This window comes from Talpa occidentalis, unplaced genomic scaffold (genome assembly GCF_014898055.3).
Source record: "Talpa occidentalis isolate TD23 unplaced genomic scaffold, MPIMG_talOcc4v2.1 talOcc4.17, whole genome shotgun sequence".
Classification (NCBI taxonomy): Eukaryota; Metazoa; Chordata; class Mammalia; order Eulipotyphla; family Talpidae; genus Talpa; species Talpa occidentalis.
In genome coordinates this window covers 53,765,034-53,789,559 of record NW_023601754.1, presented here as the reverse complement: position 1 = coordinate 53,789,559, position 24,526 = coordinate 53,765,034, and the positions used below count along the sequence as shown (strand labels likewise).

General features: G+C 49.6%; 1 protein-coding gene across 8 annotated transcripts in view; it reads left to right on the top strand.

Annotated features, from left to right (window-relative positions):
• PPP6R3 (protein phosphatase 6 regulatory subunit 3) overlaps positions 1 to 24,526 on the top strand; it is a 119,128-nt gene that overhangs the window by 58,287 nt on the left and 36,315 nt on the right. For all 8 annotated transcript variants that reach the window (XM_037517434.2, XM_037517433.2, XM_037517431.2 and 5 more), the window contains 8 exons: positions 560 to 746; positions 3,436 to 3,573; positions 5,829 to 5,894; positions 7,841 to 7,953; positions 11,785 to 11,898; positions 18,544 to 18,673; positions 20,876 to 21,028; positions 23,147 to 23,296. In XM_037517434.2, coding sequence (XP_037373331.1) covers positions 560 to 746; positions 3,436 to 3,573; positions 5,829 to 5,894; positions 7,841 to 7,953; positions 11,785 to 11,898; positions 18,544 to 18,673; positions 20,876 to 21,028; positions 23,147 to 23,296 — 1,051 coding nt within the window. The remainder of the gene's footprint in view (positions 1 to 559; positions 747 to 3,435; positions 3,574 to 5,828; positions 5,895 to 7,840; positions 7,954 to 11,784; positions 11,899 to 18,543; positions 18,674 to 20,875; positions 21,029 to 23,146; positions 23,297 to 24,526) is intronic.

Below are 24,526 nucleotides of genomic sequence, written 5' to 3'. Positions count from 1 at the left end.
GCAGGCCTTGGAAGCTTCCCACCTTGGTGTCTTGTTCTGCTCTGCAGTGTGTTAGAACGTTTATTCTCCTAAGATGTAACCCAGACCAGACAGGTGATCAGGCCCCCAGACAGCCCCTGTGGTACATTAGCAACCCGGTGAAGGTGCTGGTGGCTGGTCCAGGAGCCTCCCGTGCCCGTGAGGCATTGCAGGCGCTGTGCGGGGCTTTCCTGGAAGGCAGCATGCCCACAGCTGTCCTGCGAGCTCTGCCACTTCCTCTGCCAGCGTCTGCTGCGGGTGCTGAGCCCAGCCTGTGCCCCGCAGCCTGAGCCTGCTTGTCCTCGCCGGGCACTGGTGTGTCCGGGGAGCATGCCTGCTTATGACGGCTCGGTTTGTCTAGACACGGTGAAAAATTCACTTTAGTTTAGAAGTTGACTAGAATTGATTGAAAAGGTTTTCTAATTGCAGATGATGATGATTTTTTCACAAAATTTTAGGAAGCCTTTCTGTTGTGTGTTTTACTTTGTGATTAAACTAAACTGGTAACGTGGATGATGATCTCAGCGTCCTGTCCTTCCAGGTATCCAAATATATCCTGCGAGCTGCTCACCTCCGACGTCTCCCAGATGAACGACAGGCTGGGGGAAGATGAGTCCTTGCTAATGAAATTGTACAGCTTCCTCCTGAATGACTCTCCCTTGAACCCACTGCTTGCCAGTTTCTTCAGCAAGGTGCTAAGTATTCTCATCAGCAGGAAGCCAGAACAGGTAACTGTCAGTCCCCTGAGGTGAGGAGTGGGGCAAGTCACCCCCAAGGCGAGGCCCCGTGTATTTCATTGCCTCCCCACTCTGGGTGTGCTTTCACACGGAGTCCGTGTGGGTGTGTTCTACCCCCGGATGGCCCACCTGCTCCCTGACACACACCTGACTGTTCGGACCCGACATGCTCTCTTTGGGGCGCAGGCAGCAGCAGGACATGGGTGAGGATGGTCTGCGGACAGGGTAGGAGGCGGTCCTCGTGGCCCTGCAGCACGCAGCAGGGCTTTCCTGCTCTCCTTCTCTTCTCTGGTGGTGATTGCATGTGGAATTTGAATCTAAAAGCTACCCACATGGCACGGCAGACCTCTCCTGACTCGCCTGCTGCTCCCCTTAGCATTGTACTTCGGTTGATCTGCCTGTTCTGTTCCCTGCTCTGTCTTTGGCGAATTCTCTCACCCCCCCCCCGCATCTCTGGCCTGTACCCCAGTTCTCGTATAAATAAATAAATCTTTAAAAAAAATTAAAGCTTCCCCGTATTGGTGACATGGCCTCTGTTGTGGCTCTAGTGAAAACTGTGCTTAGCTTGGGCCTCCCTGGTGGCGCAGCGGTTGAGCGCTGGGATGCGAAGCTGCCCGCAGCCTCTGCAGCGCCAGTTCAATCCCCGGCCGCCGGGCGAGGGTCCCACATGGCGCACAGACTTCTCCTGCCGCCCGCTGCTCCCCTCAGCAGTGTACCTCGGTCCTTCTACTGTTCTGCTCTCCGCTCTGGCTCTGGTGAATTCTCTCACCCTCCCGCGCTTCTGACTGTACCCAGTGCATGTATAAATAAATAAATAAATCTTTAAAAACAAAACCACTGTGCTTAGCCTGAGGCATGGGCGGGCTTGTGGCATTGTGCTGGGCTGCCCAGTAGTGCTGGGCAGAGGCTGGCACCTGGCTACCGCAGCAGGTACAGGCCTCCCGTCCATGTTTCCTTTTCTTGCCTGACCACCCCACCCCCTGCTTTGTTTTGTTTTTAAACGTCTAGATGTACTCGGGCGTGTTTTCCAAGTCAGGGTAGGGGCAGCAGTCTGGGAGATGACTTCCGGGTGACTCTAGAACATGCTAAAATGTACGAATCAACACTCTCGATCTTCTTATCAGGAGATTGTGGTCCACTTAGGGAAATGGCCGCCCAGGGCAGTATAGGGCCCAGGTGCCTGATTGCAATGAGAGACCTCCCACAGCGCAGCAAGGGTCCAGGGCAGGGGTGCAGGTGGTCCCACAGCCAGGCGTGGTGCTCTGACCTGCCCTTGCTGTGAGTGGAAGCGCAGGGCAAGACCTGTGTTAGGCCCAGCCCGTCTGTTCTGTGCTTTATTTTTGAAAGGCCAGGGCATTTGTTCAGGTTCTCAGTTGACCAGGAGTACCTTTCTGAATGTATCAGAATCGAGGTTTGTTCGTTGGTGAGAGCCCCCAATCACGATTGCTCCCATGCAGTCCTTCCACCTCCTGGCGAGAAAAGGAGTGTGCAGACCACCGGAGGAAAGTGTGCTCCCTGGGGCCTGCCCTCCACGTCAGCTCCAGAGACCTGTCACCAGGGCCAAGGCAGGCCTTAAGCCTTCATCGCCTTCCTCCTTGCTGTGCTGGGGAGCCGAACTTTGCCGGCCCGGGTTTCGCTAGCCCACTGATGAAGAGCAAGAGTGCAGGCAGAACTTTCTGGGCTTCAAAGTGAGACGCTGTCTGTAAGGAGGATGCCCTGTTGCTCTGGTGCTTCTCTGTGGGACTCCTCGAATTATAACATGAGGATTCCTTGCTCTCAGCTTCGGGGGGAGGTGGAACCTGCCACTTCTGTCCTTTGAGAAGTAGGAGTGAAAATAAAGGTTTCCCATCACAGATATGATAGGAAGGATGTGTACATAACTGCAGGTGATGAAAGATATTTATTTACTGTTTTATTTATATTTTTGGTAGCAGAGAAGGAAAGAGAAGGAAATCACTTTCAAAAAAGTATGAGGGTAATTCAGTGCAAGAAGGTTCTCTGTGGCTGAGATGGAGGGGTTCTGTGGAAGGACCTGACAGTGGTGCCCACAGGCCTAAAGGAGCCGCCTTTCCCTCTTCCTGCATGAGCCCCAGGTGGCAGGGCCACACCCTCATTACTGTTTTCATGTCACCTGGTCTGGCAGCTTCCCACACACCCCTGGCTGCCCCCTACCCCCTCCTCGAGTTAATCAGACAAATTGCTGAGATGGGACCCGGATGTGATGTTTCTGTAGCAGGTGGCTTAGCCCCTTTGACACAGGAATCTTCGGTTTTGAATTATTTTTTCACTTGTTAAAGTACAGTTAAGATTTTGAGTATTCTGTATTTTAGTGCAAGGTTTAATGGACTTGCTTTATAGCCATAAATTCTTGGCATATTCTGCTATTTACAGGTGTTTTAAAATTTTAACACTCATTCTTTGAGAATAAATAATGAAAGTGGACAGAAATAACATGTGGAATGTGTGTTTTAGGGAGTGTATAACGGAGGAGGCAGTTTCTGAGGGGTTTTGCATGTGGTGACAACTAGCAGGCTTCCCAGTGCGATGTCCTGATACTAGTTCAGTATTTGCTGCACCTCTGCTTAAGCTGGCGGTGGGGTTCTAGAGTCAGGACTGTGAGCGTTCTGAAGGCTAAAGTTCCAGGTTACAAGTCTTTCGGTTTCGGTTTGTTCTTCTCCAGATTGTGGATTTCTTAAAGAAGAAACGTGATTTTGTAGACCTTATTATAAAGCACATAGGAACTTCGGCCATCATGGACTTGTTGCTCAGGCTCCTGACGTGCATCGAGCCGCCGCAGCCCCGGCAAGATGTGCTGAATGTGAGTAGACCTGTGCCCGGGGCATGGGCCTTCGCCCCCTGGGCGCCAGTGCTGGGAGGGAAGGGGGCACGGACCACAGTGGTTCCAGCCTAGGGAGAGATTCTGCTTGTGCAGGATCAGGCTCCCGGGTCTGCACCTCTGTGGCGCATGGGGTGGTTCCTGCGCGGGGTTCTTCCCTGTGGCTGTTTTTCAGTGGGAGCAGGAACCAGAATGGGTTTAGGATTTTCTAAACCTGGGCCTGGCAGAAGGAGCAGAAGAAAGGTGGGAGTGCTGTCTCAGCTGCAGGATCCCCTGGAAGGCAGAAAGGAGAGGGGTCGCTGTTTCCAGGGAATCAGATTTCAGAAGGCGCTTTCGCACGTGTTCTGCGAACAGGGACTAAGGAGAATGAAGTTAGCTTCCAAAAGGGCGTGAATGTTAAAATTCTGAGGCGTGGCTGTCTCAGGAGCGGTATGCCTCGGTATGGCTCGGTATGCCTCTGGAGGAGCCGTCTGAGGTGGACCGTGGTGGGGCAGGGAGGGAGCCGGTGGCCTGAAGGTGAGGCTTCTCGTCTTCGCCTCCGCTTATCTTCTGTCTCTGCCCCTCTCCCCTTTGTTCCCTTTGCTGCCTTCCTCCAGAGCTAACCGCCCTGGCCAGTCCATCTTTGTAGTCAATCTTGGTGTCGTAGAATTTACTCATTTGTCTGGAAATGAGTTCTGCCTGGTGAAGGACCAGAAGGCGAATATGTTGGGGGCATCCCAGAAAAGGGCTTGTTCCTGGGAGTTGGGCACAGGTGTGGCCCTGTCTGCAAGCAGGAGGGCCAGGGCTGGCTGGGGCCAGGCCAGATGTGCAGTCACCAGGCAGACAGCCCTGCTCCCTGTGAGGGCCAGCTGGGGCACCTGGTCACTGTCCTGAGACCGCGTGGGAAGGGGCCCTAAGTTGGGACACTGGTTCCTTTTAGGTGTGTTTTGGTGGATGCGAATCTTTTCACAGAAGAGGTTGAGGACTCCAGGGAAGACTTGAGATGAGGGGGGGAGGAGCGGTCACCTTCACGGGGGGAAGTATTTCGCCCAGTTTCTTAGAATTCCTTCAGTCACTACCAGGCTGAATATTAGGCTCTTATCCAGAAGAGCTGGATTTCTGGAGGGGTATGGTGGTAGATGGTTAATAAAGGCACAGACCCCAGGGGAAGGCAGAAACTCCTAAATGTCTTACTTTGATTTTAGGGCCCACCATGGGACATTAGTCCAAAAGTGAATTTGGAAAGTAGGTGCTTATGAGTAGCTATGGAGGAAGTAGGGGTTCAGGACTGGGTAAGTTCACGGTCATCTATTTTCCTGCTTCCCTGAGGTGCTGAGGATCCTGTACCTCTGCCCCCCTAAGGTTTCCCACTGCTGTTTGAGGGCATCGCTGCTCCAAGTGTGGTGCCAGACATCACGGGGGCTTGTCAGAACCCCATCCCTGCCCCTCTGAGTCAGAATCTCTTGAACGCGCACCGCACAGAGGCCGGTCTGTCCTCGCTTCAGTGGCTCTTGTCTTTGACATGCTGTCTTTTGAAGGAGTCAGGAGAGGGCGTTAGGGTTTCTCTCTGTGTGGTTAACAAATTGTGTTGGTTTTCCAGGCCTTCAACCCCCTGGCCCCCCCTCCTCTAGCCTTTGGGATTTTTTTTTGGGGGGGGGGTGAATGCCCTGTTTATGATGGTGTCTGTCCCACGGGGCTGTGCTGTGTTCACCGGCCCTCACCCCGCAGCAGTGTCCTCACAGCCGTGCCGCCTGTGTGGATGAAGAGGAGCCTGTCCTTGTCATGGTGACAGCGTCTTGGTGAAGTGTGACACGGCAGGAAACCAGCCGGGTGGCTTCCGTTTTAGAAGCTGCAAGTTAATCGTTTTTTTGTTTTTTTTTTAACCCATGCTACAAAACACTGCTTTTCTTTCTCAATCTTTCTGAAGCTCTCTTACAGGAAATGTGCAAATTCCACCCTTTTAAACTCCCTTAATAGCCAGTATAGACTCTCTTAGTCCTCAGTGTCTGAGAATTCCCCACGACTGAGAAACTGATAGACAGGAGTTTTACCTGTGGTTGGTACTGCTAGGCACTGTCGGACTAGTGTATTTGCTACCATTTTCTTTGGGGGACTTTTAATCCTGTAAGTGTTCAAAGACCGGAGAACCCGTAGTCTTCCACGTGAACGTGCTGCCTCTTTCCGAGCATGTTAATCTTCACTGGGGCTTGAACAGGAGCCACTCCTTGTGTTGATCTTTTCTACAATGTGTTTTGCAGTGGCTAAATGAAGAGAAAATTATCCAGAGGCTTGTGGAGATAGTTCATCCATCGCAAGAAGAAGATGTAAGTTCTCTTGTGTGGCTGTAAACTCGGTTTAAAGAAAACAACTGTTTGTTTGGGCGAGGGCAGAGTTCCACCAGCTGGGAAAGCAGAGGCCGGAAGAGCAGCAATAATCTGGTATTCTTAAGGTCGACAGTTTTCTAAACTCCAGAGGCTTTAGCAAAGACTACGTTTTGCTGACCCCCCAGAAAATGGAACAGCAGACCCTGGTGCTAGCTCTGGGGTTTCCTACTGAATCTGCTTGCCTTTGTTAAAAACCTCCTCCAGCCATACTTCCTTTTTCTTTTATACCCTTCTCTACCCCAACGAGTGCCCACGTGCACACTTGTTCCCGCCTGGCAGCACACACAGCCTTGGGCCAGGTTGGCCCCTCGCGGCAGTCCCGGGCTCTTGCGGCAGTCCCTCTGGCCTAGGCTCGAGTGCGCTTGCACATTGGCCCCAATGGCTGCAGGATTGAAGCTGCTTTGTAGCTTGCAGATTAAACTCTGCTGAGGGGATGCCTCTTGGGGGTGGCCAGGATTGGGTGGGGGGCTCTGTAGAGGTGCTGTCACTCTGCTCTTCCAGTTGTTGCCTCAGAAGCAGGCCGAGCCACGTGGAATTGCCAGTGTCCACCCACTCCAACTCAGAGACGTCTGCACCATGTTTAGGAAGGAGTTGGTTTCAGGGAATTACAGAGTGTGTCGTGTGACCTGGAGGCACCTCCTGTGTGCCTCTGGGTTGCAGCTTGGGCTGCAGAGTCAAGGGATGGAGCAGCAGCCAGAGGCTGTTCTCTCTTATCAGGACATATTTTCTAAGGAGGTACACCTAACTGCTACTTTGGTCCAGTCAAAAACTTTCAGAACCTGGAGTTTATTTAAAACAGACTTCTTGCTAAGTACTGAAGGGCCTGTTGATTGCCCATCTTTCCCCTTGGGGCAGGGTCTTCATGCCCTCTGCACTGGTTGTCACCACTGACAGGATACAATCCAGGGTGCATGTGTGAGGCCCCTACTTAGAAGGAGCCTTCCGCTGGGTTGGGGGAGAAGCCCCCCTGTGTCCCCAGCACATTTCCAGTGCCATGGACACAGGGCCTGCGGGGCCTTGGAGGGCAAGGTCTACAGCCTGGCCTGCCCTGTGCACGAGGGTCACACAGCTGAGGTTGCTCGGCTCTGGGCTCAGGTTCTTGAGCAGAACAGACTGTGCTTCAGCACCGTATACCTGCAAGTCCCAAGAAGGAGGCAGAGGAGGCGCCTTTGTCAGCAGCTGCAGCAATTGTTTTGCTAAAGACAAAGCATTTGGGGCAGGAGCAGCTGCCCTTTTGACAGGCGAGGAAGTCAGTTTTGTCTGTGGATCATCCCTCTGGTGCTCTGTTCTGTATTAGGTGATACATGACATGCTAAAGAGATGCTGACCAAAAATAAGGAAGTGTGAGGCCCCCGCCCACTATGTGGGCTGCCACGCCCTCTGGTGCTGTTGTCGGGCGGAACATGGCATTCCTCCTGCGCGGGCATGCTCGCTCACTCAGCCTGTGCACACCGCCCAGTTCCTGAGCCCTGGGCAGGCGAGCTGAGCCTGCGGCCACAGAGCTTTCCTGCGAGGGCAACCCTGCTGGCGATGCGGCTCTAGCCCCGGGCTGTGTTCTTCCCCAGCCGGGAACCCAGTGTCCGTCTCTGTGCTGACCGCAGTGTGTGTGTGCGGGGTATATTCACGTTCAGTCACAGAAAGGTTTCATGGCTGGAGCTTGGGTCACGTCTCCCTGCACAGCCCCGTGCACCCCCGCACAGGCCAGTCGAGCCTGGCGGAATCAAATACTCAGCTTTCCATGTCGTTTCTTTCGTGTTGGACTTTTTACTCACTGCAGTTTGTGGCCAGTGTTAATTTGTGTTCTTAAGCAATTTCCTCTCTGAGTTTTTATTATAAATTTGATTTCTGATATGTGCGACAGTTAAAATTGTACTTTTTTCCTTCAGCGGCATTCAAATGCCTCACAGTCACTTTGTGAAATTGTTCGCCTGAGCAGAGACCAGATGTTACAAATTCAGAACAGTACAGAACCAGACCCCCTGCTTGCCACTCTAGAAAAGTATGTTGAAAACTTTCTTCTTCTTTTTCCATGTTGGTGCACTTTGATGTGTTTCCACTATAAGTGGAGGGTAAGTGTTCCTTATGCGGGTGTCACGTCCTGGATGACACCCGTGGGTGGGGGCGAGGGGTGGCGACCCCAGCAGCACTGGTGCCCGGCGGAGACCTGCGGGTAAGGTGCACACAGGGCGTGTGGCCAGGCAGAATGCCCTAGAGCTCGCCAGGGGGGGTGGTCACATCATCGCTGCAGTTGCCACCCCCTGGGGTTTTGGGGGGTCTGGGCTTGTTGACTCACTTTAGTTTGGGTTTTTATTTTCATCAGAGCTGTTAAAGAGTTTTCTCCCTTTGTAGCCGACTAGGGGAACCTGACCAGAACCGATGTGAGGGGTCCCACAGCTTCCATGTTTCCTCTCTTTGTGCTGCCTCTGCCCTTATTTCTAGACAGCTCTACGATCAGCCAGCTCATGTTTAGGTGGAGGACAGCCTGGGGATGGTGTGCTCTTCCGGAATTTGTGATGGCCCGCCTGTGTGTGCTAGTCTTTGTAGACTCGTGCGCTTTAGAGAGAGCACCTGTCATCCAGCTGGGACACACAGAGGGCCTCTGTCCACAGAGCCCAAAGTTACTTTAATGAAGAAAAAACGGGCCTCCCCGGTGGCGCAGTGGTTGAGCGCTGGGTTGCAAAGCTGCCCGCAGTCTCTGCAGCACCGGTTCGATCCCCGGCTGCTCCCCAGCCACCGGAGAAGGGTCCCACATGGCGCGCAGACCTCTCCTGCTGCCCGCTGCTCCCCTCAGCAGTGTACTTCGGTCCTTCTGCCTGCTCTGCTCCCCGCTCTGGCTCTGGTGCATCCTCTTACCCTCCCGCGCTTCTGACTGTACCCAGTGCTTGTATAAATAAATAAATAAATCTTTAAAAACAACAACAACAAAAACAAACAGGTGTTTCCCCACTTTGGATAGTACTTGTAATGAGCAAACAGTGTGACTGGCCATCATGCTCTGTGTGCTGCTGCCGCCGTTCTCTGAAATAGGAGAATTGAAGAGATACCAGCTTCCGAGTAAAGTAATGTAATTTTGCCTGCCCCATCTCAGTAACCCGTGGCACCCTGGCCCTTTCCCACGGCTCTGACTGCAGGACATGTCCTGCTAGGCCCAGCAGTCACTGGGCTGGGATTCGGCCGGTACCGCTACCCTGGGTGTGCCAGAGTGCTTGTTGGCTTGGGGCAGTGCTGGCCAGGGAGACACAGTAATGCCACACGGACTCTGACGTCCCGTGGTCGTGTTCCAGTTAAAAAAAAAAAAAAATCAACAAAAAACAACTAGGTAAAATTCATTTTAATATTACTTTTATCTATTTAACAATATTTTAACATACAGTTATTTTTAAAAGTTATTGAGGGAATATTCTGCATTCTTTGAACAAAGTTGTGGGAATCCAGCCTGTGTTTTCCACTCTGGGCAGGTAACTTCAGGCTAGTTACGTGTGGGGTGCTCCGTGGCCACGTGTGGGAGGAGCTCTGTCACCACTCTGGCTCACCCCGAGTGTCTCCCCAAGTCTCAGTAGCCGCCACCGAGCTTCAGTCTTCCCTCTTGAGTCAGATGAGTGTGATCTGGTGCAGACAGGTGTTCGCTCCGAATGTACAGTGCATCATTACCTGGAGTGCATTTCTCACGTCATGTGGGCCATGGTAAATGGGGGCTCCATGATGTCACCGCATGTAGCACAGGGAGACTTGCTCTCTAATAGCTCCTCCCCCTCTTCAAAAGGACAGGGCCCAGCCCTTCTAAATCAGACTCATGCCCACATGGTGGTGGCTTGCATGTGAGAAAACACTCAGGGCCTGAGGCTGCTCTGAGCCTGCCTGGTGGATTTGATCAGTCCTGTAGCCTCTGCGCATACTTGGTGGCACTGTATAACACTGAATATGTGTGCACTTGATGGGTTACTTAATAATGTAGTGACGCCATAACATCTGACCAGGCCACTGTCACTGTGTAGTACACAGATAGATGACCCGGGTCTCTGGAGCATGATGCCCGGTGGCCCGCGGGCTGGATGCCACGTGCATAGAAATGCCATTTGTGCAAGCATAAGTACAGGTCAGCACTTCCGGAAGAGTCTGCGATGAGCTGCGGTTAGATTGGAGATAGGCAGAGGTAGCACAGGCTCTGAGAGGGTGCATGGGCCTCCTGGGTAGTGAGCAGCAGCTTGCAACGCAGCTTGGACTTAGATTGAAGGTATTTTAGTGACTCTGGAAAAATGTGAAGGTCAAAAATTCTGTTAGGAACAGTCATGTTAAGAGGCTTGGCCTGGGCAGCTCTCATTCATACTAATGAGCTTCGAGTAAGCTGGAGTTTGATCCCAGTCAAGCCAGCTTGTTTTATATCAAAGTGAATCTTTCCTCTGGCTGCCCATACAAAAGGCAAAACCAAACAAAAGTGAGCCATTGTCTCGAAGGCAGGGGAAAAGGTCTGGGTGCATTCTTGTATAAAACAGCTCAAGTCCTGAGTATTGCTCATAAGAGGAGTCCTTTTTTTTTTTTTTCTTTCAGTGTTTTATAATATTTTCCTCTTGTGCATAAACACCTTATTACTCAAAGAATGTGAAGACATCCCTGTTCTCTTGTTGGAAAAGCTCAGTCCTTCAGATTATGATTTCTGTATTTGGCATATTTGTGTCTTTTCATAAGACTCAGATTATGGACCAGCTGCCACGATGAGTCTTGACCGTACTCTTGCTGGCTGTCGTCCTGTCTGCCAGCAGAAGGCTGCGTGGGCGCAGCGGACTTTTGATTTGTTGCGGCCACGAACTAGCAAGAGCTGCTTGGTTTGCCCCTCTCTTAGGGCATCAGTAGTGGTGAGAGGATGTGTTAACGGATAGGCGGGAACACTGGTGGATGGCGGTGGCAGGTGGGCCTCTGCACTTGCCGCTGTTCAATCTGCAGCCTGCTTTGTGTAGAGTGACTCACTGACCGGGGTGAGTCCCCATAAGTAATCTGAATGCTTGGCTGGGAGTACATTCTGCAGAGGCATCCTCTGAAGCTGGGTCAGAGACCGTCTTGCCCACTTCCATTCCATAGTCTCACACCTGCTGCCCTGGCCTGATACAGTGAGCACAGCTGTGCCCAGGCTGGCCGGTGTCTGCCAGGGGTCCTGCAGGGAGACTGTATTTCTTAATCCACATGGGTTCTGAAAATTATTCAGTCTAAGAAGTTGGGTTTCCCTCAAGAACAGGTACGCGTACACGTACCTGACGGCTGCCCAGTCTTCCTGTCACTGTGACTTGCTGGACTGTGTGGGCCTCAGTGGGTCAAGATACCTTGTGGTGCTACCTCACTGTTTGGATTTATCTCATTTTAGTTGTAGAGCAGAATGCAGCAGTTGTGCGTGTACCTGTTTAGAGCTATGTTAATTATGCATTACTGCCTTTGTGGGAAAACAGTTATGGGTCCTAATTAGCCTTTTTGAAAAATTCTCCTCCCTTTGTGGGGGTAAAGGGTTCTGAGTCTCTACCATGACCCCACACCTGCCACTCCTGCCACCGTGAGGTGACGTCCTGTCTTGCAGCACTGGTTGACTTGGTAAGATTGGCGGAGGCGAACAGGGCCCACGGCGGTTTTGCTGAGGGGAGGGCATTTGACCATATATTTGGGGAGTTATGTTTATAATCGGGATCACTTGCTGACTTTAATAAATGTGAGTTAAAAAACCAAATATGCCCCCAGTAAGGTGAATGCTTGTATAATGCTTGTCTTGTATCATGATCTCTTTGTTGATGTTGTCACTGGTAAATGACTTTATAATCAGTAATTGACTGTTGCTTTGTTTCCCTAGGCAAGAAATTATAGAGCAGCTTCTGTCAAATATTTTCCATAAGGAAAAAAACGAATCGGCCATAGTCAGTGCAATCCAGATACTGCTGACTTTGCTTGAGACGCGGCGACCAACGTAAGCTTCCCTTTATAACTTACAGAACAAACCGTTTTCTTCTACTTTTAGGCTTTTTTAAAAGCCGAGTGAAGTTGTTGGTTGATAAGCTACAACATCATGGCCTTGTATTTCATGTGCTGAATCTCTTTCTGCTATGTAAGCTACCGTAGTTTTATGTGATTGAACACACAGGGATGCCTCGAAGAATATCTTTGATGAACACTGCTTTCTGGCAGTAATTGGATTCTCGTCATATGGATCTTTGTAGTGGTTACAAAAATGCTATTGTAGTAAGTGCTAAAATAAACCAGAAATGTGTAACAGGTCAAACACAAAAGAAGCTTATTTCACTTAAGACGAATATAGGGATCCCTGCGTGGCCGGCCACTCTCCTCCAGTGACAGTTTAGGGGCTCTTTCTGGCTTATGATTTCTTTCTGCAGATATTAAATTTAGGCTTCAGATGGTTTGGGGGGTGGTCTCACATGTGAGGGACTGTAGTTGGTGAGGCTGTTGCAAAATGAAAGGGCGGGTGACTTGCAGCCTTTAAGGAGAGTCTGTGCTAAGATTCAGAATCAGAAGTGTAGCCTGCTTTTCCCATGTGTCCGCCCCTCGACCAGGCATTTAGTGTCTGTTGTTGTTCTTTACAGTTTCTGTCCCCGGCTAACTTACTAATTGTTAGTTTTCTAGCTGTTTCCTGGAGCATGATAATTTGAAGGGGGACATACTTGTCAGCATTCCAGGCCTGGGTGGTGGGCTGGAGGCTGGAGTTTCTCTGCCCCTCCTCTCTATTGGCTCTGCCCGTGTGCCCGAGGGCAGGCTGCTGTCAGCTGGGAGGGCTTCCGCATCCAGACCTCTGCAGTGACTCTGGAAGATGTGGGTTGGGTGTCTGGAAACAGCGGACACCCTCTGCCTCCCTATTCTTGGTGTCTGTGCCTGGGGTGCCTACTCCTTGGGGAGTACCAGCAGGATTGCGGAGTGGTGCACAGCTCCTTTCTGGAATGGCAGCTGTTTGGGCTGTGTCTGTGTCTTCCCTGGTAAATCGTATTTTCAGCAACTGAAAGCTGAAGCGGCACATGGCTGGCCCGTCCTCCCCCCGCCGCCCTCATCCTTCCCGCGGTGGGAAAGCCCCAGAAGCGGCACTGAGCGGGAACGTGGACAGCTCTCCCTCGAGACCCGTGCTCAGACAAACGAGATACTGCAGTAGGAGAAACAGTAGGTTTCCTCACTGGAAGGAGCTTGTCCTGAGACCTGGAAGGTTTATTAAATCCTAAGCGAGGTGAGATTTTTAAAAAAGGTCTCAAGTTTTGCCCTTGTCCTGTTAAGGTTAGAGGGCAAATCTTTAAAGTATCTAGATAAGAAAATCTTGGTGAACTAACTACAAAGCAGAGCGGATTGTCAGACATCCCGTTGGCAAAGCAGGCGAGCGCTGCAGAGCAGAAGCCCTGAACTGTCCCGCAGCGATGTGCGAGAGCGGGAGAGGCATTTCAAGCCTGAGAGACCTCAGTGTCCGTCTGTGTTCAGGGACAGCTTATTTATCTTGATAAAATTATAGCCCAAATACGTTTTAAAAATAAATGTTAGGTAGTGGCAGTTCATGGAGCTCCCAAAGCCCCTTAGGGGGCAAGGAGAGCAGAGACCGTGAGAGCCACAGGCACCAGGGTAGTCCGTCCGCATACACCTGCAGGCCCTTCCTGAGAAGTGCTGGCCGTGGTTGAGGCCCCAGTGAACCTCTTTTGCAGAACAGGCCTGAGGAGAGGGAGGAGCAGACTTGGCGGAGATCATGATTCTCCCCAGGGGCCTTCTCCATTCTTGGCCCTATTGAACAGCGCTCGCCAAGGAAAGGGTCGGAAACCTTAAAATCTTAAAAACTTTGGTGATGGCCATTTGCTGTGGAAGGAAGGGACTGGGAAAAATAAATCCTCCTCTGTGGGAGAGGCAGGGACACACTCTGGGCCCAGACTGGGGGAGATCTCCTGCTGGTGAAGGAATGTGGGGTCCCTGAGGAGCTTTTACCTCTGAGTCCCAGGGACATTTAGCTGCCACGGCTGAGGCTGACCCAGAGCAGTAGAGTGCATCTCCCGCCTGTCCTCACCACCCGGCCTCGAGGCCTCCATGCCAGAGGAAGGTCTGCAGTGGGGAGGAGGCTGTCGGGGCACAGGAACAAGCTTAAAGGGAAGAACTGTAGCTAAAGGTGGGGGAAACTTGGCCAAACAGCCTTAAGTATAAAAATACAAAGTAGCTTGAGATAAACTTGAAGTCTTCAGTGCATGGAGGGCAGTCACAGCACCCACAAAACTCAAACTAACTCAGCTGTTGGCTGGATGGCTTTAAACCCCACACGAAGATATAGGACAAAAAGGGAGTGGTCCTTTGCAGACATCACTACTCTTCACAACAGTTTCTACTACCCTGTACAGGATGTTCCGTGTTCAGCCAAAAATTATAAGAGGAAAAAAGAACAACCTATGCACAATCTCAAAGAGGAAAAGCAGTCGCTCAGACTGTATTTAAAATGTCGGAGCTATGTGACAGGGAATTTAAAATAACTGATTAATATATTAAGATTTGTAAGAAGAGCAGCCAGTGTGTGTGTACAGATGGAGAATGTTAACAGTGAGGTGGAAGGCTGTAGGGAATGCCAGAGATGAGAGCACAGAGCAGAGAAGAATGCTTCGGACTCGAGGTGAACTTCGACATAGTCAAAGAGAGACTCAGTGGAGGGCTTGGGGGTTACCCATGCCGGAAGAGGAGGAGTTAGACCAAAAAGATAGCTGGTTTGTGAGCTGCAAGGGCCCAGAAGAAATGACACGCCCTATATTCAGATCATAATGAATTTCTAAGCTAGAAATATGGGAAAAGGTTTCTGGAATACCCCCAAATATTCTAAAATGTATTAATACACTTCTAATTAATAACAAGTGTTAAATATGAAATAAGAAACATGGGAGAGTGCTTTGAAACAAATTGGTGATAGAAACAGAATGTGTCAGCATTTGTAGAGTGCAGTGAGAGTAGTAGAGGCACGTTAGTAGGAAGGGGGAAGCCTGCTAGTGGGGTCAGTGTCCACCTTTACATACAGCTAGGAATGGCAGAGCAAATGAAAGCCCGAGCAACAGAAGGAAGTATTCGTATTAGAGTGGACACAGGAAGAGAACAAGACAGGAAACTGAGGAAACTACTGCTTCATTAGAGAGATCATAAGATTAATAACTCTTCAGCCAGATTGACTAAGAAAAGACAAATTATAGATAATCAGAATGAATTTGGCTACATAAGTACAGTCCCTACAGAGGTTAAGAGAATAAGAAAAGACAACAAACAACAAGACAAACTCAGCACTCTAGATGAGACAGACACCTTCCTTCAAGGGATAAAAACTGCCAGTGCTCATTCCACTCAGAAGGAAACAACACAGACAGGTGAACATTCATTTAAACCTTCCGCTAAAACTCCTAGCCGGGATTGGCTTCTTTGGTAAATTCCACCAAAGATGTAAAAACTCTGTCAGAATATAGCAGAAAAAATGGTTCTTTGAGGCCAGCAGTACTTTGAATGAGACAAAAGTATTCCAGGAGAGAAAACTGCTTACTGAGATTTCCACAGAGGCTTAAATGCAAAATTCCTTAAGAAGATGTTAGCACCTTAAATCCGACAGTGTGTTAAAAAGATAATGTGTCACGATCAGCTACAGTTTATTTTGGGGTTGCGGCTTATTCATCCTTCAAAAATCAATTATTGACAGTGGCCAAAATCCAGAGCTCTAACAAGGCTCGGTGCTGAGTCCCGAAGTTGACCCCCACTCAGGTCAGCTGTTTTTTGACAGGTGTGGGGGCAATTTAGTTGAAAAAAGACAGCCTTCTCTGCAGGCGGTCCCGGAACTCTGGACATCCATGTTAAAATGGCGGACCTTGCAGATTATGTAAAACAGTCACTCTTACATGGATCATAGAAATAAATGTAAATCCCCAAATTAAAGAATTTCTAGGGAAAAAGATCTTTAACCACGGTTAGATAGACATTTCTTAGATGCATCACCAAAGCCCAGTCCACAAAAGAAAAGCTGTCAGCTGAGACTATGTTAAGATTTTAAATTCTGCTCTCTGAAAGACTAGTAAGAAAACGAAAGGCAGATCGCAGACCACCAGAAAATATTTGTAAATAACATATCAGAGAAAGGACTTATATGCAGATATATATTAAAAACACTGAAAATTTTGAGCAAGAAAATAGACAATTCCATTTATAAGGTCAGAAGATTTATTTAGAGAATAAAGCATGTGCATATGTGTTTATACACACATGCACACATAGAGCAACATGCAATGCATAGAGATAGCAAATAAATACCTGAAAACATGCATTGCCAGTTGTCATTCGTGAAATTCAAGTTAAGCCACATTGAGATAACCTACACATATTTTGAAAAACTTGAATTTTTTTCCTGTGCTGCTTTTAGAAAATACCACAAGTTTTTGACTTAGAACAGTAGAGATTTACTTTGTCATAGGCTGCATGCCAGAAGTGCAAGGTCAGGGTATCAGCAGTGTCCTTGCCCCAAAGGTGCCTCTTCCAGCTTCTGGGGCTGTTGGCATTCCTGACCTGTGGCCAGCTCCTCTGCTCCCCCTGTACAGATCCACGGGGCGTGTCGAGCCCCTGGCTCACCTGCTCAAGACCTGAAAGTCTTACACCTTCAGATAATGTCACATTCACAGACCTTTTGGGGACACCCATTCCACCCACAATGTAGCTAAACCAAACAACCAGAGTGGAGCACCCAATGTTGGTGACAGCAGGGCGCCCCAGGTCTCTGCTAGCTGCTCCATGGGGATGCCAGCTGCCGCTGCTTTCCAAAGTGCTCAGCGGTTTCTACACAGTTAAACACACGTTTATTATCATTCCCAGCAGTCTCTTACATATCATTCACCCATACAGAAACTCGTATGCCAACGTGCATGTCACCTCTATTCATAGTCACCCCAAACTATAAACAACCATTCGCCTGATGAATGGAGATGATGTGCGTCTGCGCAGTAGGTTGTGGTTCAGCCTCCCAAGGAGCTTCTGATACCAGAAATGTCTATACCTCCTGTGCCCGTCCAGATCTCAGTTCTAAATTTAACACAGCGTGCTCGCTTCGGCAGCACATATACTAAATTTAACACAGCTCTGCTTGGCATATCAGCATGGGTTTTGTTTGGGCTTTGGCTGAATAGAAATAGAACAGCTAAACACTTTTTAGTAGCATTTTTATAATAAAGATGGCTGCGTGAGAGCTTGTCGGCCCTGCGAGGATGTGGTCTCCAGCTCCCAGGCCCAGACCAGGGCTGGTCCATAAGTGGTGCTTGCTACATATTTACTAGATGAACAAATAAACAGCATTGGTATGAGCGATTAGGAAATTTTAGTCTATGGTTTTTCACATAACTGGGTAAAGGGAGATTGTTCTGTGAATGTAGCTGACTCACCACTTGAGAAAAAAATCGTGTCTGTACCTGTTATTTTACACAGAAATGAATTCCTGATGAGTTGAATTGAAAATACTAGTGAAAAGAACTGCTTTTTTTAGCAGAAATACTAGCCTCACAGAATTAAGGGATTGTAAAGAATTTTTAAGACAGAAACTGTGAGAAAGCTTTATGTGGCTAAATAGATTATTAAAATCCATCCACATTCAAAAGCACTATAGTCAAAGCAAAAATCCGTTGTTCAGGAATCGAGTTTCTGAACACATTCACCCTCAGCACTGGAAATCTTCACGTGGGGACTATTTTCAAGTGCAGACATACTGGTCGTCTCTAGGTGCTGGCTTATCTGCCTGGCTGTGTCTGTGTGAGCCTCACACAGTCCTAGGGGGCCACGTGAGGTGGTGGCGGTCCATTCTCCATACTAGAGCCAATAGCCGGAAAGTTGAGCAGCGTCTTTCTGGCATGCAGTGCTGCCCTCCATGCGGTGCTCTCCTTTGTGTCTTTCCATTTGAACTTCATGCCACATTCTTTGGCCTCCCTCTGCTGACGCTCCTCCCCTCCTGAGCGCCATCCTGCCCCCACTTTGAGAACCTGTTTCCTTTTAGTTACTAGCATGGCTGGGGGCAGGAGTCTCATAAGTGCGGGTGCTGGTAAGTACAGACTGAACTCTGGGAGGAACTTGAGGCCCTTTAATAGGAGACTGATTAGCTGAGGAAAGCTACAGGGAACAAATGCAGGCCATGGTTTTTAAATTTATATGTAGCAGTTCAGCTCTTTCATTTTTTTATTGAGGTACAGTCAACACATTTCAGGCATACAGCATGATTCAGGGTTCGTATGGGTTGTGCCCTGATACCCCAGTGCTGTTGATTGCTGACACCCCAACCCTCAGGCCGCGTGCCCTGTACTCAGGGTCAGTGTGGTGCTGTTCCAGTCTCCTGGCCAGTTCGTGATGAATAAGGGGAAGACTTAGAAGGGCTAGGAGAACAGGACGAACCATGTGGATTTTCACCTGTCCGTGGAGGCCTTTGGCCTTTGGGCCCTTGGATCCCCGGTGAGGTTTTGCTCTGCCCCTTCCCCGTTCCTTCAGAAGAGTTGCTAGAACCAGTATGTATTTATACACCTCTCGTCGGTACAGAACACCTAGAATTTTACTTTGAAATGTGTTAAGTAAAACTAACTTCCTTTATTTTAAGATTTGAAGGCCACATAGAGATCTGCCCGCCAGGCATGAGTCACTCAGCTTGCTCGGTCAACAGGAGTGTCCTGGAAGCCATCCGGGGACGACTCAGGTCTTTCCACGAGCTCCTCCTCGAGCCTCCCAAGGTAGGGCAGCGACCTGGTGCGTGGCTGGCTGCTGCAGTCATTTGATTTTTAAACAATTGTTAGAACCTCAGAGTAACAGCGGCCATGACCAGCATGTGCCAGGCCTGGTACACGCCCGCTGCTGGTGGTTCTCACTGCCTCTTGAGATAGCTTTCAGTTGGCCCCTGTTTGAGGTAATATCTCGTCTTACTGCTTCTGAGGTTTTTAACTGGCTTTTGTTTGTAGATCATTTAAGATTAAAGTAAAATACTTAGTTGCTTAGAGAACATGCAGCTTTTCTTTCTCGGGCACCTGCATGCTGGTCAGACAGGCGTTCCTCCTGTCCTGCGAAACCAGAAGCAGCCAAGCTCTCTGTGCAGGGACAGGCCTGCCTTCCCCGCGCCCACAGCCCTTTACCGTCCGCACCTTCTGTTGCGCCTCTGCCCTGTTTGTCTGAGAAGCTTCACTTCCTTTTCAGTGCACGGTCGTTTCTATAAAGCGTTTTGTCTCCTCCAATCATCTTTCAGGCGCTTCTCTGTGCAGTTGTTTCTTTTCTCAGGGCTGGGCGGTGTGCGGCCCGACAGAATGAGGCCTCCGTTGAGAAATAGTTGGTCGAACGTGACTTGGAGCTTCTCTCTGGAGGGAGCACCCTAATCTAAAAGTGACTGTCTCCTCAGTAGGCCACTGGGAGCACAAACAGGACAGTGAAGACCTACAAAAGAGGGGTGTTTTCCGTTATACCCCACCCCTTGGTTTCGTGTGACAGATTTAGACTTGAGTGAGAGACTCTACCTGTTGAGACCTATAAGGTGGGAGACTCAGGTCTGTGAGAACTCTGTGCCCAGCGCCAGTTCTGCACGCCCCTTCCTCCACCCTGGGGCTTGCCGCTGCAGCGCACAGCTCTGTGGCACCTCAGTCCCTGGGCCTCAGTGCTCTGTTTCTCCCTCCTAAGTTAGATGTTTTCTGTTCTTTCTCCTTTTAGCGATTTAACAGTAATTTCATATCCGTTTCCCAGGGAGCCTAGTGCAGCTTCCACATTGCCTTTTCAGCGGACCGATGCCATGAGGGAGCAGAGGGAGCAGGCGGCAGTGCCACTGCAGCGGTGGTCTCGTCTGCACACAACCTGGGTGCTGTGCGTCCCAGACCCGGCGCCCACTGGCAGGGAAATGACCTCTGTTGGTGTTTCAGTTACGGCCACTGACATCCTTGACAGCAGGCCTAGGGAGAAGGCTAGGAGAGCGGGAAGGGAGGATAGGGAGTACGATTCCCTTAGGAGGGAACGTCGCCAGTGGAGTGGGAGGAAGAAGGATGTGAGTGAGCCGTGGGGCTACAGTGGAAAGCCCCCCACTCTCTTAGATGCCCCGCCGCCCCCGTCATCTTTCTGGGTGGACGAAAAGGAAGCCTCTAACATGGCTCCCACTCAAGAATCCTCTCTGGCCTGGATTCAGAAGTGAGGCAGTGCCTGCTTCGGATCTCCTCTCGCTGCTAGAGTGGGGGGCGGCAGCACCTGGTGTCACTGTGGATGTGGCCTGTGAGTGGGCCCGTGACGCTTTGCAAGTGTCTGTCAGTGAGAACTGGCTCACGTGGAATGAACTGTGAGGCCTCAGTTACGTTAAGGCTGGGGACCAGGAAGGAGAGGGCTGGCTTGGATGGGAATGTTGGCAAAGAGTAGCTCGCTGTTAGATTATCATTCCTCACCCTTTCCTGTCAAACTTCTGCGGTTCTGACATGGCCTGTGTTTTTTTGTGATTACAACTATTAAAACTCCCTTTTATGGACAAGAATGGGTTCGTTTTCAATTTGTGATCCATAGCAACTTCTGAGTTTGTGTTTTTGTGGAAGATTTGGCAAAGTCTCGACTCTTTTCCCCAAACCACTTGTACTTTTCTCTTAATTTCTTAGATTTCTGGTCAGGCTTGGAATATCGTACTTTTTTTATGGACCAAGTAGCTTTATGCTTATTCCTGTGACAGTTTGGGATATTGGAAAGAGGGATACTTGGCGTCTTCTGAAGCGTACAGTCCAGGGAATGGCTCGTTTATTTCCCTCTTGCTCCTCTTGTCCTGTCTCAAGGAGATCAGGTGCAGTCTCAGGTTTTCCTCTAGATGTAGAATTCAGGCCAGAGCTTGCACAGGATTGGTTGACCTGGGAGTGTCTCTCAATACATGCTCACGCCCTGTTGTTGGCTTACCTGGGTTTAATTGGGCAGTTTTTCCTCCTCAGAAAAGTGTGATGAAGACAACGTGGGGCGTGCTGGACCCTCCCGTGGGGAACACCCGCTTGAATGTGATCCGCCTGATATCCAGCCTCCTGCAGACCAACACCAGCAGCATCAACGGGGACCTCGTGGAGCTGAACAGCATCGGGGTCATCTTGGTAAGACTCCCTGAGGGCTCTCCAGCTTGCCCCTGACTCTAGGCACCTGTCACTTGAGTCAGAACCTCACGGGTTTATAAAAGGCATCAGTGACTCTTGGTCTGAGCTTAAATGGTCTCTTAGATGGTTTTACCTTGAGTGTATCATCGCGTTTGAACGCTTTTGGCTTTTCGGTAGTAGTTTATTGTTGGGTGTGTAGAGAACTTCATCAGAGGATTTCAAAGAGACAGAAAGCTCATCCTGTCACACGTTGTCTAGTACGCTGGGGGTTGGGTGGGGTGTGTGGGGGGGTAATGTGTGTGTAACCAGTGACTGCTACTTGCAGCATTGTTTTCTCTTCATAAATAGCCAAGGGGTCAGGCTCTACTTTCCACTGCGATACGTGGCTGTGAGGTGACTGAGACTCTGAAACACCCGCTGGCCTGCTGGCCGGGGAAGGGGGCTTGCCCAGGCTTCCCTGGATGTTCCTAACCCTGACCCCCAGTCCCAAGTGTTGTGTGTAGGCTCCATAGGCGCCTCCCGTCCTGTGTGCGCTCTGGCCTCCCACCCACGGCACAGAAGGCCCAAGAGCAAACACAGCAGGTCCCACGGGACACCTGGCGCCTCATGCATTTGGGGTGCTTCAAGGCCATTTGGAAGGAGTGTCTGGATGTTTGCTCACGACCTGGAAGCCCTTGTGACCCGCATTTGATGTTTCTCATGTAAGCCTATGTGAGACTCCATGAGAATGAGTGTCTTTTGTTCAGATCACGCCGAGAGCACATCTGCTTTCAAACCCATGCTTGTTCATCACTGAGGGGGTTCGGTTGTATTTCAGCTTTGGGTTAAATGCCCTGTTGGTATAGGGCAGAGAGCATTTTGAAGGAAGATGGAACCTTAAAGGAACACGGTTTCTTTGTAGCATAATCGTTGTCCTCTGGGGACATAACTTTTGCCTTCCCCTCTGGCTTCTGGCCAAAGCCAGAATGTGACTTTCTACGCTTGCCTCTGGGAGATCCTTCCCGAAGTTAGCACTTACTAGTCTTTACTCTCAGTATTGGGAGTATACAGCCTAACAACACCCACAGCCCTGGCCAGCTGCCATTAGTTTTTTCTGTCGTTCATCTTCAGCGCTGTTTTTGAGTGATAACAGGTCTCCTAAGTGGATCATTAACTGTTACTTTTTCATTTTGAGATTAGCTAACCAGCCTCAGTAGTCCTGAATACATACTTGAGCTGTGCACTTTCTGCTTCTAGGAATTGTCTTTCCTTTTTTGTGGTACTATTACCTTTGCCAGAAATTGGATTCCCGGGCCTCCCTGGTGGCGCAGGCAGTTGAGCACAGCGCTGTGAAGCTGTCCACAGCCTCTGAAGTGCCGGTTCAATTCCCGCCGGCCGCGAAGCAACCCACATGGCAAGCAGACCTCTGCTGTCTCACTCACTGCTCCCCTCAGCAGTCTATTTCAGTCAGTCCGCCTGTTCTGTTCCCCACTCTGTCTCTGGTGAATCTTCTCACACCTCTGGTACACCTCTGGCCCATACCCCAGTTCTTTTATGCATAAATCAATAAATCTTAAAAAAAAGAAATTGGATTCCTAGGAGACCCACAAGTTACCGCCTGTCATACTCTTAACTTGGCTCCGTTTGCTGGTAGCTGTATGAGTTTGAAGTGCCTGCGTGGTGGTGGTTCGTCAGGGTGTGAGTGCCTGAGCTAGGGGCCATCGTCTGTCCCCAGAGTGCCTGCACCGTGCCCTGTGCAAGACCTTCGTAAATAGTTTTGAGTCAAAATGAAATTCTCATAAATTTCTTTGAAAAGTATTTGGAGTTTACTGCATTAGTTGCAGTAGAAGATACTCCCTTTCTCTCTGAGAAATGGATTGTAGTCTTTATGCATGTGGTGTTGGTCTCTGTTGGATGCCAAGCAAATTTTAGCTAGTTCAGTGAGCAAATACGGTGCTATTTAGATTGTGAAGGGTGTTTCCGGTCCCCAGTAGAGTAAACTTGTGCTTCTTCTACTGAGACTTTTGGACATGAGCACATCATTTCTCTTTTACTTAAATCACTGTTCTAGGAGTATATTAAAATAGTGGCTTTAACTCTGAGGTAGCTGAACAAAACCTTCATTTTTCATTTTTATAGGACATGTTCTTCAAATACACATGGAATAACTTTTTACATACACAAGTGGAAATTTGTGTTGCACTGATTCTTGCAAGTCCTTTTGAAAACACAGAGAACGGCACCATTACCGATCAAGAGTCCACTGGGGACAATTTGCTACTGAAACACGTAAGATTACTTGGTGATATTTTTTGCGATTCCGTCCTTCCCCCTGCCCCGGCCCCCCCCCCCCCCCCGCATCTGGCCTGTACCCCAGTTCTTGTATGCATGAATAAATAAATCTTTCAAAAAATTTTTTCATATCTAAATATTTAATTGCTATGTTTTTACTGCACCAGTGTTTCTGTAAATCAAATCCTGGACAAATGTTCATTAGATGAACTTTTCAGGATAAAATCAGTTGAATTGGAGATTTAAATATCTTGGCAATCAGAAGAACCATAAAATTTTAAATACTGCAGAAAACAGTTGTCGTTATTTGGCATACCAGAGTTTAATCTCTGGTGGCCAGGGTCGTGAGAAGTGAGTTTTATGGGCTATTGAGAGCCTCTGGGGGCCTGCTTTCTTTAGTCAAATATGAGGTGATTTTGGTGATTTGTCTTACTTCTTGCTCTAAAGTTCTGTGGTATAGCAAATTTTCTAGCTCAGCCTGGGTTCCTCCCAAACCTGGAAGACTGGCAAGACTAGCCCAGAGTCACCACATAGCTGGGAAGAGAAGTGACCTTTGAATAAATGGGTGTCGCACATTCCGTAACGCAGCCTGCAGCGCCGTCATAGACTCGAAGACTGTTGCCAGGCCGCACCTTTTTGTAGTATTCACACAGTTTAACTAGTACCTTTTGAAGGAAATGCTGCTCACATTTAAAAAGTACAGGTCTAGCTTGCTTAGATTTTTTCCCAGGGCATAGTTGTCTTCATTGCCTCTAAATTGCAGTTAGGTTCTGTTCATTCTGAGCCCAGCTTTCATGGCTGATTAAACCTGGCTTTGCGTTGGGTCCGCTGCTCACTGGCCAGTACCTGCCATGCCCAGGTAGAGGCGCAGCGGACGCGGGGAGCCTGGCTTGTCTCTCTAGTTCCTGAGGGCCTTGAGTAAACTTATTATTACATTGCATTCCATGTCGGCAGCCATTCGTGGTTCTATTTAGCTTGCTGGGGTACACGCACCGCTCTTCTGTTTAACCAGAGTTCTGTTTCCCTTTAAAACTTTGACACTGGGCCTCCCCTGGTGGCGCAGCGGTTGAGCGCTGGGCTACGAAGCTGCCTGCAGCCTCTGCAGCACGGGTTCGATCCCTGGCCACCGGCGAGGGTCCCACATGGTGTGACCGACCTCTCCTGCCCGCCCGCTGCTCCCCTCAGCAGTGTACTTCGGTCCTTCTGCCTGCTCTGCTCCCCGCTCTG